At 43.6% G+C, this 15,671-nt stretch overlaps 1 protein-coding gene and 1 pseudogene across 18 annotated transcripts in view; both read left to right on the top strand.

Moving 5' to 3' along the window:
• Window positions 1-15,671, top strand: part of RNF111 (ring finger protein 111) — an 85,933-nt gene that overhangs the window by 55,005 nt on the left and 15,257 nt on the right. For 10 of the 17 annotated variants that reach the window (XM_084782703.1, XM_084782702.1, XM_084782716.1 and 7 more), the window contains exons 4-8: window positions 354-514; window positions 2,505-2,558; window positions 4,738-4,932; window positions 10,324-10,643; window positions 13,121-13,376. In XM_084782703.1, coding sequence (XP_084638829.1) covers window positions 354-514; window positions 2,505-2,558; window positions 4,738-4,932; window positions 10,324-10,643; window positions 13,121-13,376 — 986 coding nt within the window. The remainder of the gene's footprint in view (window positions 1-353; window positions 515-2,504; window positions 2,559-4,737; window positions 4,933-10,323; window positions 10,644-13,120; window positions 13,377-15,671) is intronic. The other 7 variants (XM_084782707.1, XM_084782713.1, XM_084782706.1 and 4 more) reach the window with 3 other exon arrangements.
• On the top strand, window positions 529-2,498 carry LOC311598000 (heterogeneous nuclear ribonucleoprotein K-like; annotated as a pseudogene). The gene is made up of 2 exons: window positions 529-1,144; window positions 1,310-2,498. The product of its transcript is annotated as a heterogeneous nuclear ribonucleoprotein K-like (transcript).

Raw genomic sequence — 15,671 nt, 5'->3', positions numbered from 1 at the left:
TTACTTGGGATTTGTATATGTGTTCCTTTATTATAGTGAAGAACTTGGCACATTACCTTACAGTGTACAGTAATACTTACACGCCAAATGAGTATTCAAAACAATGGCTGCCAAGCAGTCCTCCTGCCTTTTGCATACTGAGTGGCTGCCGTGATAGCGCCTTGTCTGCGTTGGGTGCTGGCTGCTTGACGTTGCACTCGGGGTTGTTCTTAGTCTGACGGTGGCTGTTCCTTGGGAGAAGTCTTACATGAGTAATGTGCTTTATAAGAAAAGCTTGTGGAGTTTTAGAGTGACTGAAAAAAAAAATCCATCCTTCAGTTATATTTACTAACTTGATGCTGACATCATTTAAGGTCTCGCTCAACCCTTGGGCACCCCAGATCTCACTGGAGCCAAGGGTCAAGTTCGCACACAGGGCGGCCACAGGAGCCTCGAAACCGCAGTAGGGTCTCTACTGTCATCCAGCCCCTGAGGCAGAGCGCAGAAGTTGTGGACCTGACTGTTGATGAAGATGGTAAGTCGGAATTGTAGCTGTTGGGTTATAAAGAGAATTTGATAAAATATCTTAAACGACCATTTTATGATCAGATGTTTGAAATTTATCATGCTCATAATTTAATTTTTACTAGAAAGTATTGATAAGTATTACTCTTAAAATCGATCTATATGGAGGCATTGGCGGACTCACATGATTGGTACATTCATTTAATTCAAGAAAATGGAGACCAAACAGCCAGAAGAAGCCTTTTCCACATGGAAACGAGTGGTGGGTTGGGTAAACTCCTTGCAGAAGGTACGGGAGAGGAACAAGCCTCTCAAGGGTCTAGAGATGCTGATGAGATGGTTGAATTGCGCATTTTGCTTCAGAGCACGAATGCTGGAGCAGTGATTGGAAAAGGAGGCAAGAATATTAAGGCTCGAAGCACAGACCACAGTGCCAATGTTTGAGCCGCAGGCAGCAGTGGCCCCGAGCACACACCGCGTGTCAGTGCTGGTACTGGGGAAATCATGAAGAAAATCATGCGTACCTTGGAAGAGGCCTGCAGCTGCCACCATGCACTACAACTAGCCAGCTCCCACTCGAATCTGTTGCTGTGGAATGCTTAAATTACCAACATTATAAAGGAAGTGACGGCCGGGCGTGGTGGCGCACGCCTTTAATCCCAGCACTCGGGAGGCAGAGGCAGGCGGATTGCTGTGAGTTCGAGGCCAACCTGGTCTACAAAGTGAGTCCAGGACAGTCAAGGCTACACAGAGAAACCCTGTCTCAAAAAACTAAATAAATAAATAAATAAATAAATAAATAAAGGAAGTGACTGTTGATTCATCAAAGCCTGGTAGGAGGAATTTGTGTTAAAGGTGCTAAAACCAGAGAACTTGGAGAAAACACTCAGACAACAATCAAGCTTTCCCAGAAGCGCTGCCTCGTTCTACTGACTCCGTGGTTCTTTCTGGAGGAAAACCCGACAGGGCGGCAGAGTGGGGCAAGGCCATCCTTGACCTTATAGCAGAGTCTCCCACCAGGGATCCTGCACAGCCCTATGATCCCTCAATGAAACCTATGATTACGGTGGTTTTACATGATGTTTGGTGACCGACGGGGACGGCCTGCGGGGTTTCCCATGTGGGGAAGAGGTGGTTTTGAGAGAATGTCTCCTGGTCGGGTGGGCGTCCCATGCCTCCTTCTAGAAGAGACTATGACATGAGCCCTTGTTGAGGACCTCCTCCACCCGCTCCTGACCGAGGTGGCCGGGTTGCAGCAAAGCCCGGAATCATCCTCTTCCTCCTCCTCCACCATCACCACCCAGAGTGGGAGATCTAACGGCTTATGACAGAGGAGGAAGGCCTGGAGACGGTTGGGTTCAGTGCTGATGAAACCTGGGGCCCTGCAGTTGACACATGGAGCCATCAGAATGGCAGTTGGCTTTTGAACCACGGGTGGCTCTGGATATGATCATTCCGACGCAGGGGCCACGGCTCGTATGATGGTGGTCTTGGCGGACCTACTATTACCACACAAGTAACTATTCCCAAAGATTTGGCTGGATCTATTATTGGCAAAGGTGGTCAGCATATTAAACAAATCTATCAGGAGTCAATAGCATCAATCAAAATTGATGAACCTTGTAGAAGGATCCGAAGATCGGATTATTACCATGACCAGACCACAGGACCAGACACAGAACGCACAGCATTTGCTGCAGAAGAGTGTGAAGCAATATTCTGGAAAGGCTTTCTAAGACTAGTGAAGAACTGAAGGGGTCCTGCATCTTTTTTTTTTTTTTTTTAATCTGCTTCTGTTTAAAAAGCCAACATTCCAGGGTTAGGGTTTGGGTTTAGCTCAGTGGTAGAGGACTTGCCTAGCAAGCACAAGGCCCTGGGTTCAGTCCTCAGCTCTGGGGGAAAAAAGCTAACATTCCTCTGTTTCATAGATGTTATGTATTTGAGGTGTAGTGGAATCTTTGCTGTTCACCAGATGTAATGTTTTATTTCCTTACAAACAGGGTTGAGAGGAGGGCATGTAAAAACAAACATTGAAATTTTGAAACAGCAGCAGAGTGAGTCTATTTTATTTTTCTTTCATTGTTGTTGTTGTTTTTTTTTTTTTTAAGAAAAAAAAAGTTCACCGGTGTAATTATTGTGAACACCTTGCTTTGTGGTCACTGTAACACTGGTGGTGGGACACGGAGGAAAGTAACAGTCCACATGTCCCTGGCGTTTGTTTAGAGCAGTGTGCAGAATGTAATGCTCTTTGTAAGAAATGTTTTATGATTTTTAAAATAAATTTAGTGACTCTGAAAAAAAACCCTACTCTGTCTATCTATATGTTTCTAGTTTGAGGGGCTGGAGAGATAGCTCTGACTCCTCTTCCAAAGGTCCTGAGTTCAGTTCCCAGAAACCACATGGAGGCTCATAACCCTCTATCTGTATGTGATCTGGTGCCCTCTTCTGGACTGCAGGCAGAACACTGTATACAAAATAATAATAAATAGATCTTTTTTAAAAAGTTTGAAAAACAAATGCATGAAAAATGGGATTAGCATAAATATTAAGAGTTACAGCTGATGTTGTGTAGTGGTTTCTGTGTGTACAGGGTGATACTGAGTGCATTATACGTGGTCACTTTGTGTCTGTGTGTACAGGGTGATACTGAGTGCATTATACGTGGTCACTTTGTGTCTGTGTGTACAGGGTGATACTGAGTGCATTATACGTGGTCACTTTGTCTCTGTGAGTACAGGGTGATACTGAGTGCATTATACGTGGTCACTTTGTCTCTGTGAGTACAGGGTGATACTGAGTGCATTATACGTGGTCACTTTGTGTCTGTGTGTACAGGGTGATACTGAGTGCATTATACGTGGTCACTTTGTCTCTGTGTGTACAGGGTGATACTGAGTGCATTATACGTGGTCACTTTGTGTCTGTGTGTACAGGGTGATACTGAGTGCATTATACGTGGTCACTTTGTCTCTGTGAGTACAGGGTGATACTGAGTGCATTATACACGGTCACTTTGTCTCTGTGAGTACAGGGTGATACTGAGTGCATTATACACGGTCACTTTGTCTCTGTGTGTACAGGGTGATACTGAGTGCATTATACGTGGTCACTTTGTCTCTGTGTGTACAGGGTGATACTGAGTGCATTATACGTGGTCACTTTGTCTCTGTGTGTACAAGGTGATACTGAGTGCATTATACGTGGTCACTTTGTCTCTGTGAGTACAGGGTGATACTGAGTGCATTATACACGGTCACTTTGTCTCTGTGTGTACAAGGTGATACTGAGTGCATTATACGTGGTCACTTTGTCTCTGTGAGTACAGGGTGATACTGAGTGCATTATACACGGTCACTTTGTCTCTGTGTGTACAAGGTGATACTGAGTGCATTATACGTGGTCACTTTGTCTCTGTGTGTACAAGGTGATACTGAGTGCATTATACACGGTCACTTTGTCTCTGTGGTTCTCTGTAGAACACCCGCTGCCTTAGTTTCCTGGCGAGGACATGGAAACTACTTAGGACCTTATAGAGTTGTCGTGCTATGGTAAAGTAAGAAGCACTGGCCTGGTCAGCCTGGCTGGCGATGATGCTGGCCAGAGAGTGCAGTTTGTGGCTTGGCAGTCTAACAACGTGGCCCAGGAGTGGAACTTGGACTTTGCTTTCACTCTTTCTTTGTGATAAATAGACCAGAAAAATTTGTAGGTACTGGAAACTGTTTTCTCTTGATACTGGGGATCAAACCTAGGGCCTCACGCCTGCTAGGTAAATACTTGACCACTGATATACACCCCTAGTCCTACTGAAAAACTCTTTTCTTTTCTTTTCTTTTTTTTTTTTTGAGACAGGATTTTTTCTGTGTCCTGGAACTCGCTCTGTAGTAAACATCTGTTTAACTAGATTATACATGCACATGTTGGGTTTTTTATGCAGTTCTTAACTTTCAATGACATTTGGTTTGATTTTGCTGTGAAGTTTCATGAAAGCTTTCTTTACTGTGTATTATACTGAGTAGGAAGTTTGCTCTTAATGCTTGCTTTTTTAGTTGTTATTATAGTAACATTAAGTTGTCCAGGTATGGGGCATGTGCCTGTAAGCAACACTTGATAGGCCATAGGAAGGGAATTCTGAGTCCAGCCTAGCTAAATATAGCAAAAGATTGTCTCAGAGGAGAAAAGAAGTTGCTAATTCAAATTCAAATGCAACCTGTTTTTATGTTTTGTGTCTTACAGAACCTACTGTAGTACCAACCACTTCTGTTAGAATGGAATCACAAACTACTAGCGCTTCCACTAACAACTCAAATCCATCTACCTCTGAGCAAGCCTCTGACACTCCGTCCGCTGCGGCCAGCAGCCAGCCTTCCGCGGCGTCAGAGACTGCAGCTGCTCTTACAAGCAATAGCGCATCCGGTTCTTCTGTGGGCGGTACGTAAGCGTGTTGAAGAATGTTGGCTTGCTCTTGTCACAGTGGTGCTGGGAGTGTATTCTTCCATGGTGAGGTACTTGAATTTTATGTGTTGTATGTGATTAAAGTATTTTAGCTCAACTACGAACTTGAAAACCAGGTGACTGGTAGTGAATTCCTGGACAGCAAAGCAGAAGGCAGATGAGGCGGATTTGATGAAGAGTTAAACCTCTTGTGCATCAGAATATCAAGAAAGTGGAAGGCAGTCCAGAGAGTGGATGTTTGCAAGAAAAGATAGTTGCAGGTCACGTCTGATAAGGGTCCAGAACCTAGGACACATGAAGAACTCTCGAATAAAAAAACATAGCAACCTAATTTTAAAATAGACAAAGGATTTGAACAGACACTTTCCAAAGGCTGGTGAACAGTGAGCCTCATGCAGGGATGCTCAGCATCACTGTTGATGAGTGCAGCGAGGTAGAGCCATGTTGAGATACGTGCTCACTTCACACCTACACAGGTGCCCATAATTTCAAAAGAACAAACAAGCAGAGTCACAAGAACTGGTCATAGGGAGAGAAATTGGGACTTTAGTGACATACTGGTAGGGTGCAGAAGGTAGAGCAGCTCCTCACAAAGTTAATCAGGGTCCCTCCTGGCCTACCAGGTTTCCTCCCTCTTAAAGACGTCAACGATGTCATTTTCTCTACTTTTGTTGTTTAATATTAATGTTTGGTCATATGTTTAGTAAAACCATATCTACTCATTAGTCAATAATGTCCCCAAATAACCATGCCGTGATACTGATTCATTCACACATAAGAACAGAGAGGTGAGCCTAACTAATCTGTTATCGCACTATGAATTTATCATCCTCCCTCCCAAGGCCCCGGCCGTGGGTTACCACCTTCTCTGGAATTCCTCAGTTCTCCTCCTCTCCTGAACCTTCTTTCTTGTACCCTCAAACCCCACCCCCTTCTCTTCTGCCAGATCCCAAGCTTCAGCACTTTTATTAACTAATCAACTTTAAAATAGGTGGAGCAGGGTCTGCACAACAAGGACAGGTGTGGTCAGAGTGTGCTCCTGTGAGCAGGGAGCAGATCGTGGGGCCCAGTAGCTGGCATTAGGTGCATAGCCCCAGACCCACCCCAGCACGTGCTGTCCCTCGTTCTTCCGGCATTGTAGATAAGAATCCTTGCCTAAGCAGTGTGTGTTGGACCCAGGGCCTCACATGCTCAGTGTGTTTTCTGTCACTGAGATACATGCCATACCCAGCCCAAAGAGATCGCGTTGTTTCTTATGCTTAAGTTAGCAGTTGTATTGCTGGCTCTTTCTCACTACCTTAGGTGGTGCAGACAGAGACTTACTAACAAGGACACACACAACAGATGCTGGCGCTCATAAAGTGACTACATCACTGTTTTGTTGTTGTTGTTTTTCAAGACAGAGTCATCCTGTCTGTCCTGGACTTGTTCTGTAGACCAGGCTGTCCTCCAACTCAGAGATCAGCCTGCCACCACACGTGGCTTATATCACTGTTTTTAATGAGAGCACTTTATGTTCTAAAATATTTTTTCTTTTAATTCCGATAACATCTCTGTGATTTACATTAAGCAAACTTAATGGCTGGATTAAAAAAGACTTTATTTTCTGGAAAACTGAAGACAAATTAGAACTATTCATGGAAATAGTTGCCATGGATCTCTTCTCTGATACGTTCTCCGAAAAGAAGTGTGGCAGACGCAAACTGGACTTTAATTTATTGAGTGTGTGTTCTTCCTTGGCACTTTACTTGGGAATTTGTTTTTGTTTTTGTTTTAGTTCAAACCATTTGTTTTAAATGCACAAATGTTGTGCTTATACATATGCCTGTCACTGAGTGTTTACCTGGTTCTTGTGGAAGCCAGAAGAGCCATTAGAAACTTCTGGAACTGGAGTTAGAGACAGTTGTGAGCTGCTGTGCTGGTGTTGGGAACCGAACCTGGACCTCCTGGAAGACCAGCCACATCGTGTTTTTTTGTTGTTGTTGTTGTTTTGTTTTAAAGATTTCTTTCTTTATTATGTATACACTATCCTGCCTGCAAGCCAGAAGAGGGCACCAGATCTCATTGTAGATGGTTGTGAGCCACCATGTGGTTGCTGGGAATTGAACTCATGAGCTTTGGAAGAGCAGTCAGTGCTCTTAACCTCTGAGCCATCTCTCCAGCGCCCCCCCCCCCTTTTTTTTTTTTTTTTTTTTTTGGTTTTTCGAGACAGGGTTTCTCTGTGTAGCCTTGACTGTCCTGGACTCCCTTTGTAGACCAGGCTGGCCTTGAACTCACAGCGATCCACCTGCCTCTGCCTCCCGAGTGCCCAGCTCTAGCCACATCTCTTACCCCTTGAGCTCTAGCCCCTTTTATTTGATTTTCTGTTACCAGTATTGGCGTTGCATTTCCCATTTTATATATGATGAAACCTCAAAAGTTAAATGATTGGGGTCATTAGCATCTTTGTGGTAAAAATCTCAGCTCCTCATTTACCCCTCTTCTGAGAGCATTAGGAGTGGTGTTTCTACCTACATTTCATAATCGTCTTAAAGCTTCCAGTTATGTGTTATGTATTTTTTAATTTTTATTTACTTATTTATTATTATATACACAATGCTCTGTCTGCATGTACACCTACAGGCCAGAAGGGGGCATCATAAAACATTATAGATCATTGTGAACCATCATGCGATTGCTGGGAATTAAACTCAGGACCTCTGGATGAATAGTCAGTGCTCTTCACCTCTGAGCCATGTCTCCAGCCCCTAAAAGTTTATTCTTGATATGAAACTATACCTGCCATCTTTGAGACAGATGATTGTGCCAGCCCAAATTGTTGTACAGAAACCTAATAAAAGTAGCATAGGTAGCCAGGCAAGGTGGCGCACATCTTTAATGCCAGCACTCGGGAAGCAGAGGCAGGCGGATCTCTGTGAGTTCAAGGCCAGCCTGGTGTACAAAGTGAGTCCAGGACAGCCAGGACTACACACAGAAACCCTGTCTCAAAAAACCTTTAAAAAGCCGGGTGTGGTGGTGCATGCCTTTAATCCCAGCACTTAGAAGGCAGAGGCAGGTGGATTGCTGTGAGTTCGAGGCCAGCCTGGACTACAAAGCGAGTCTAGGACAGCCAAGACTACACAGAGAAACCCTGTCTCGAAAAACCAAAACCAAACCAAACCAAAACAAAACAAAAACAAACCAAATTCCCCCCCCCCCAAAAAGTAGCATAGGCAGTCATACTGAATTAAGGCCATTGAATTAAGTTTCCTTTTTGCTTCTAAGACCTTATGGAATGTCACTTCAACTTTATGTGTTCCCAGCTTTATACAGATTTTCAACCTTAAATCGCTTAACCCAGCTAACTACACTCATGTCCAGATTCCTACGTGGTGCAGGTGATGGCCAGTGCCACAGGCTGCCGAGCCTCACAGTAGACTTTGGTAGTAATTCACCTCGGTGTCATGTGAGGCCTCTCCACACCATGATCTTGTAAAACTGCTTTTTTCCTCGAGGTTTTCCTCCCCTGTGGAAAGGAAGTTAGAAAATGAAGTATCCAGCATGTGCTCCTATGGCCCTTGAGGCTAGCCTTCGTATAAGCCTTTGTTTGCTTGTGCTGCAGTGCTTTCCAAATGCCTGATGTGCTGCTACCAACGGACTGTCCCTTCAGCGTTCCCGCTTCTGTGCTGCCCAGCCTTCTTTGCCTTCTTTGTCTTTGGCTCTTCATCAGTTTTAATTTCTGGTACATATACAGGTGCTCCTGTGTTGTCTGTGTACTTACTATGGGTTTCCACTATACATTCTTTTTCTGTTATTAAAAATACCTATTTTTTAGAGTGGGTGTGCGTGCACGCGCAGGAGCACACCATGGTGTGCATGGATGGAGATCATGGGGGCAACTTGGAGAAGTCAGTCTCTGCACAGTATGGTGTCCAGGCATTAAACCCTGGTCCTCAGGCTCAGTGGCAAGTGCTTTCACTCATTGTCTGACCCCTGTTCTGTAATGTGCTGCTGACTTCTTCCAGGCTGACTGGACATGCGCTGTACATCTGGTGACTATCTTGGGCCTCTCTTCTTCCAGGCTTTTCCTTTGGCCTCCCGTTTTATAATTGTGGTTGTTTTCACCCATCACCAGGAAGCTGTTGGCTGTCATTCTGTGGCTTTACATCATTGTCCTTGTTTTAACGTTTATATCTTGGGCTGGAGAGATGACACAGCGGTTAAAGAGTGCTGTCTGTTCTTCCAGAGGTTCTGAGTTCAATTCCCAGCACCCACATGGTGGCTCACAGCCATCTTTAATGTGATCTGATGCCCTCTTCGGGCCTTTACATGTATATGCAGAAAGAGTACTTTATACATAATAATAAATAAATACATCTTTTAAAAAAGTTTATGTATCCATCTGGACCATTTTGGAGTCATTTTTAAACTGATACTCAGAAAAGCTCACTTTTGTAGCCTGGGTGTATGATTGAATTGTGCTTTCCATATTTGAATGTCATGGGGTGATACTCAGTGTTATCAGGCGATTTTCTCCCCGTGTGATGAGACATAAGTCTTCATTCTAACAGATTCTATGTGGCATATATGTGTCTCCTCCATAAACAGCACATCACCATCTTCATAAGATACCAATAATCATCATTGCTATTACAAAAATAAAAAGCAAAACTGTTCAGCCCCATAATTGGACCTCAGTCCCATTGACCCCTGCTGTGTCTGTTCACTCTACAAGAGCAGTTGCTTAGATTCTCATTAGTCACATCTGAGTTTGGGCAGCAGAGGAAATGAAAGCATTGGCAAATAGTGGTCTAGCCAGATACAGAGGTGGGTGCCCTGTCCTCAAGTACACTTGAATATACCCAGCAGCCTGTCTATAGTAGAGGAAAGTGATACTATTACTGGCTCAAGGAATTCAGAGGACCATTTTCTTTGTAGCAAAGAGTGGAAGAGTTCACATGAAAAATTTGAAGCTTTATTGGTAACAAATATTAAGAAAAGATAATCTCTTGTCAGATTTATATATCATGATATATATAAGCTCCCCACAGAATTTATATTTTCAGAAAAATCATAGTAGAAATGTTGCATTATTACATACTGTGTGTGTGAAGCATGTGGCACCATCACACTCTTCGTTTTAAAAGTTACATCGATTGGTGTGTGTGTGTGTAGTTCAGAAGACAGTTTGAGGTAGTGATTTCTCTCCTTCCATTATTAGGTCCCAAGGATCGAAGTCAGGTGGTCAGACCCAGAGGCAAGGCCCGTACCACACTGTCAGTCTCACCAGTCCACCATCACAGTGGATTCTTACTTACAGATTGATGCACAGTACTTTGTTTTGTGCAGTGATATCTGATTATTCTTTGCGTTTGTTTCTGTTTCAAGATGAGGCGAGGAGAACTGCATCTAGTGCTGTCCCTGAAGCTGGCCCTCCTGCAATGCCAAGGCTACCTTCCTGCTGCCCCCAGCACTCACCATGCGGAGGGACATCACAGAGTCACCATGCATTAGCACATCCACACTCAAGTTGTTTTCAGCAGCATGGCCACCATTTTCAGCACCACCACCACCACCACCATACACCCCACCCAGCAGTCCCAGTCTCTCCTCCCTTCAGTGACCCTGCTTGCCCTGTGGAAAGACCTCCTCAAGTACAGGCGCCGTGTGGAGCAAATAGCAGCTCTGGTTCCAGCTACCATGACCAGGTGTGTGGGCTTTACAGTCATTTCCTCTCTCCCTTTACCCCTTCCTTCCATACTTTTTTTTTTTTTTAATTTTTACTGGTGTTGCCTTCAGAAAGAAGTAGACACCCCCATGAAGTATTTTAGTGTATGTGCTGCCCGAATGAGGGTGTGTATAAACTAAGCCATATTCTTGAAAGCAATGAATTTTTAAATTTAATCTTGATTTATAGAAACTTTAAATTATTGCAAACAATGACAAAGGGAACAAGGGTATGGAAATTGGCAAGGTGCATGGAAGATTGATGAGGTATATAAACAGTATTTTCTTTTGCCTGGAGTCAGTAGGTGACTTGTCTTTGCCAGTTGTGTTCACCTTAAAACAGTGGTTCTCAACCCATCCATGAGTCATAACCTGGGGCAGGGAGGGGTGTTGATCGACCCTTTTATAGGGGTCACCTAAGACCAAAGGAAAACATGGGTATTTACATTACCTTTTTTTTCTTTTCTTTTTTTTTTTAGACAGGGTTTCTCTGTGTAGCCTTGGCTGTCCTAGACTCACTTTGTAGACCAGGCTGGCCTCGAACTCACAGCAATCCACCTGCCTCTGCCTTCTAAGTGCTGGGATTAAAGGCGTGTGCCACCACACCCGGCTTTATGTTACAATTCTTAACAGCAGAGTTACAATTATAAAGTAGCAACAAAAACAATTTTATGGTTGGGATCACCACAATATGAGGAGCTGTGTTAGAGCGTCACAGCTTCAGGAAGGTTGAGAACCACTTCCTTAAAGGAAACATTGGCTTAGCTCACAGTTGTCTTGTGCATAAAAGACTGGTGCCAATGGGGACGAACTCCAGAGCTGTCTTCTCTGCCTTCCCAGGGCTGCGGGTCCAGCGGTGCACGCACGCCCTCATGTTGAACCATCTTCCTCGCCACGGTTGACTTTTGTTGAATAGAAGATCTTCACTGTGTAGGCTAGGCTGGCCTTGCTGCTCTTAATGAGAGCTGGAGTGACAGGATTATGTCAACCACACCAGGCAAAATCTGTTACTTTTCTTTTGAAAGCTACAACTATACTGAATCTAACTGGAAAACAATGTTTAAAATACTTAACAATACAAAAAAAAAAAAGAAAGAAAGAAAATAAAAGAGTAAAGCAATTCTTGCTTTATAATTGCTTCAGATCCAAATACTTACTTAGGGCTTTCCATATGTAGCACATAGTTTTTGTGATTTGGTACATGTATGTACCGTGTGGTGATTAACAGAATAGCCTTTGTGTCCATCACAAACAGTCATCATTGCCATGTAGGGAACATAGAGACTTTGTTTCTATTTTTTAAAGATTCATTTATTTTATGTATATGAGTGCTCTGTCTCTGGACGCCAGGAGAGGGCACCAGATCCCATTATAGATGGTAGTAAGCTACCACGTGGTTGCTGGGGATTGAACTCAGGACCTCTGGAAGAGCAGACAGTGCTCTTAACCACTGAACCAGCTGGGCAGTAGTGGGGCACGCCTTTAATCCCAGCACTCAGGAGGCAGAGGCAGGTGGATTGCTGTGAGTTCGAGGCCAGCCTGGTCTACAAAGTGAGTCCAGGACAGCCAAGGCTACACAGAGAAACCCTGTCTCGAAAAACAAAACAAAAAGGCCCCAAAATAACCATTGAGCTATCTCCAGCCCCACATGGAGACTCTTGTAGTTACTCTGAGATACTCATTGCTGTTGGCTATAGTTTCCCTACTGTGTACTTTGAACTTTTCAAGTCACAGGCTTTGAGGGGAGAAAATGTTAACTCTTTGTAACTCACTGTGAAGATCAGGCTGGCCTCTTGACTTGTAGAGATACCCCTGTCTCTGCTTCATAAGTATGGGGCTTAAAGCTGGGTGCCGCCATGCCCTGCTCTTTTTTCCCTTACTGTTAGAATTTTAATTGAGTTTCTGTTATAAAATAATGTAGAAAATTTTGACAGGTTTTTACTGTAATTCTAATAATTTAGTGCTGTGTAAATAGCTACAGCAGGTGTGCTTCCAGCCTTCTGTTCTCAGTTGTGCGTAATGTAAGAGAAATTAAGCGTTAGGTTTTCCCCAAGTTATTCTAGGTGTGTGTATGTATATGCCTGCTTCTCTGTGTCCCCACATTCACGCCGGTGCTCAGGGAGGCCAGGAGAGGGCGCTGGGTCTTCTGCAAAAGCATCAAGTGTCTTTAACCAATGAGCTATCTTTCCAACCTGGAGAAATAAATGTTAGAGTAACATATTAGTTAAATGTTTATCCTGTATCTTATACTTAAAGTTCAAATTTGTTTTGGTGGGGGTGTTTAGTTCCAGATAGGGTTTCTCTGTGTCACAGCCGTGGCTGTCCTGAAAATCTCTTTGTAGACCAGGCTGGCGATGATCTCTTTCCTAGAGAGTTCTAGGGATATTTTTGTTACATAACAAGAAATGATATTTTTGTGAAACTTTAGAAAGGTAAGCTCTACTTGTTCTTCATCCAGCAGGCATTGCCAGTGGATCTGAGCAGCAGTGCTCTCAGGACTCATGGAAGTGGGGGTTTCCATAGTGCGTCTGCCTTTGACCCCTGCTGCCCTGTCTCTTCTTCCCGGGCTGCAGTCTTCGGCCATCAGGCTGCTGCTGCCCCGACTCAGCCGTTATCAATAGATGGCTACGGCTCGAGCATGGTTGCACAGCCCCAGCCCCAGCCACCTCCACAGCCGTCCCTTTCGTCATGTCGGCATTACATGCCGCCTCCTTGTAAGTATGAGTTCAGTGGGCAAAGAGCTAGACTGTGTGAATGCAGCTTCGAGATCCCCCAGAGAGTTGCAATAATCTGAGTTTATAAGTTTTATTCTGCTTAAGAACGGGACTTATTTTTCTGTACAACTATCTGTGAATTCTTAAGTGGCACCTGTTATTTTGTTGTTTTGTTCTTTTTTTAAGTTTTATTTATTTTATGTAGATGAGTGCTCTATCTGCATGTACACCTACATGCCAGAAGATGGTGTCAGATCCCAGGACAGATCATGTGAGCCACCCTGTGGTTGCTGGGAATTGAACTCAGGACTTCTGGAAAAGCAGACAGCATTCTTAACCGCCGAGCCATCCTGGCATCTTGTATTCTTAACCAAGGAAGTTTTAAGGAGTTAGGCTTTGGTTTTTAGGAGTAACTGAAGAAATGTGAAATTTTCATAGTATTTCTAGGCTATGAAATTTTGTTCAAAAATTCTCAGATTTTATTGAAAGACACCTGAGTTAACTGAAGCATAAGAGGGGGCTGTAATGGAATGACTTGGCATTCGGGAAAAGGGTGTGTGCTCACATGGTATCGGCAGCTGCAGCAGAACCGAGCATGCAGCTGAAAAACATTGGAATCCTTTAGATTGCTTTAAAAATTAAATGGCCTTGGGCTGTGTGACATAGTGCTTTGTTTGAGTCTTGGCTAGTTATGGAATGGACGCACAACAGCTTACGGCAATAACTGATGCTGCAGTAACTGACTGAGTTCGTAAGGAAACTGCTTTTCCTTTGGTTGTGTGCGTTTCAGTTACTTATCTTCTTGAGTCCCTTTCAATTCTCTAGTAAAGTCTTATTCTTGGAGACAAACCTGGAATCAGGCCAAACTTTGAATAACGGAAGTAATGACAAATTATTTAGAGTCTCAGTATCACAACGTAAAATGCAAACTTTGAATTGGACAATGTTTAGAAAAAAATTTGTTTTGCAAAGATTGACCAGTTAGTGTGAGCGCTGGTGTCATGGTGAGCGGTCATGTCATGCTTGGCAGTAGCGCGCAGTCTGCCCCTTCCAGTCAGACCTTAGTGTGTGGCTTCCTCTCCCTCCCTTCCATATGTGAGGCAAGTCATGCAACTTAAATGTCCAGTTATGATAGATGTTTCAGACTTTTAAAAGTAGTTTTATCTTTATCATAAAAATGTGTCATGTGCATTCTACAATGCTTTTTGTTTGTTTTTTGGGGGTGTTTTTGTTGTAGGATTTATTTACTTATTATATATACAAAGTTCTGCCTGCACATATGACTGCCTGCCAGAAGAGGGCGCCAGATCTCATTATAGATGCTTGTGAGCCACCACGTGGTTGCTGGGAATTGAACTCAGGTCCTCTGGAAGAGCAGTCAGTGCTCTTAACCTCTGAGCCATCTCTCCAGCCCAACAAAAACTTCGTTGATAGGGAAACAAAGAAACCAGGGAAAATGTTTATCTTCTTTTATTATAAGGTTTCCACATACACAAATAGTATAACAAGAAAATCCCAAATAAATACTCAACAGAATACAAATCAGCAATTTGAAAAAAAGCAAATTATTAGAAAATAATTTTTTCCCAATAGGTTCACATTTACTTTGAAAAAATTGGGAGATGGAATGATGGTTAAGAATGGTGCTGTCTGTGCTGGAGAGACGGCTCAGCAGTTTGAGAGGGCTGGCTTCTCTTCCAGAGGACCTGGGTTTCTTTCCCAACACGCACGCACGCACGCGCGCGCGCGCGCGCACACACACACACACACACACAGCAGTTCACAGCTGTCTTAACTCCAAGATCTGACACCTTCACACAGACATACATGTGGGCAAAATAGCAATGCACTTAAAAGAAATAATTTTAAAAAGTGGAATGATACTGTTCTTCTAGTGGAAGAACGAGCACCCCAGCCACCTGGACCATCACTCCAGCTCCAGGGCTCCCTCTTCAGGCCTTTAAGGGCACCTACACATGTTACAAAGATAAACATGTGCTGGGCTGGAGAGGTAGTTCAGTGGTTAAGAGCGTTCATTGGCAGGTCTTTCAGAGGGCCTGTGTTCAATTCCCAGCAAGCACATGGTGGCTCACAACCATCTGTGTGTAACTGGATCGATGCCCTCTTCTGATTGGCTCCTTCTTCTGCCATGCAGGCATACACGCAAATAGAGCACTCGTGCACATAAAATAAATAAATAATCCTCAAAGACGTAACATATGCTAACATATAAGTAACAATAATAAAAATAAAAAAACATTTATTTATTTAATACATATACAGTGTTTTGCCTAC

The sequence above is a fragment of the Acomys minous genome (genome assembly GCF_964271855.1).
Source record: "Acomys minous genome assembly, chromosome: 5".
Classification (NCBI taxonomy): Eukaryota; Metazoa; Chordata; class Mammalia; order Rodentia; family Muridae; genus Acomys; species Acomys minous.
The sequence above is the reverse complement of the archived record's forward strand: the minus strand, read 5'-3'. Positions and strand labels throughout refer to the sequence as shown.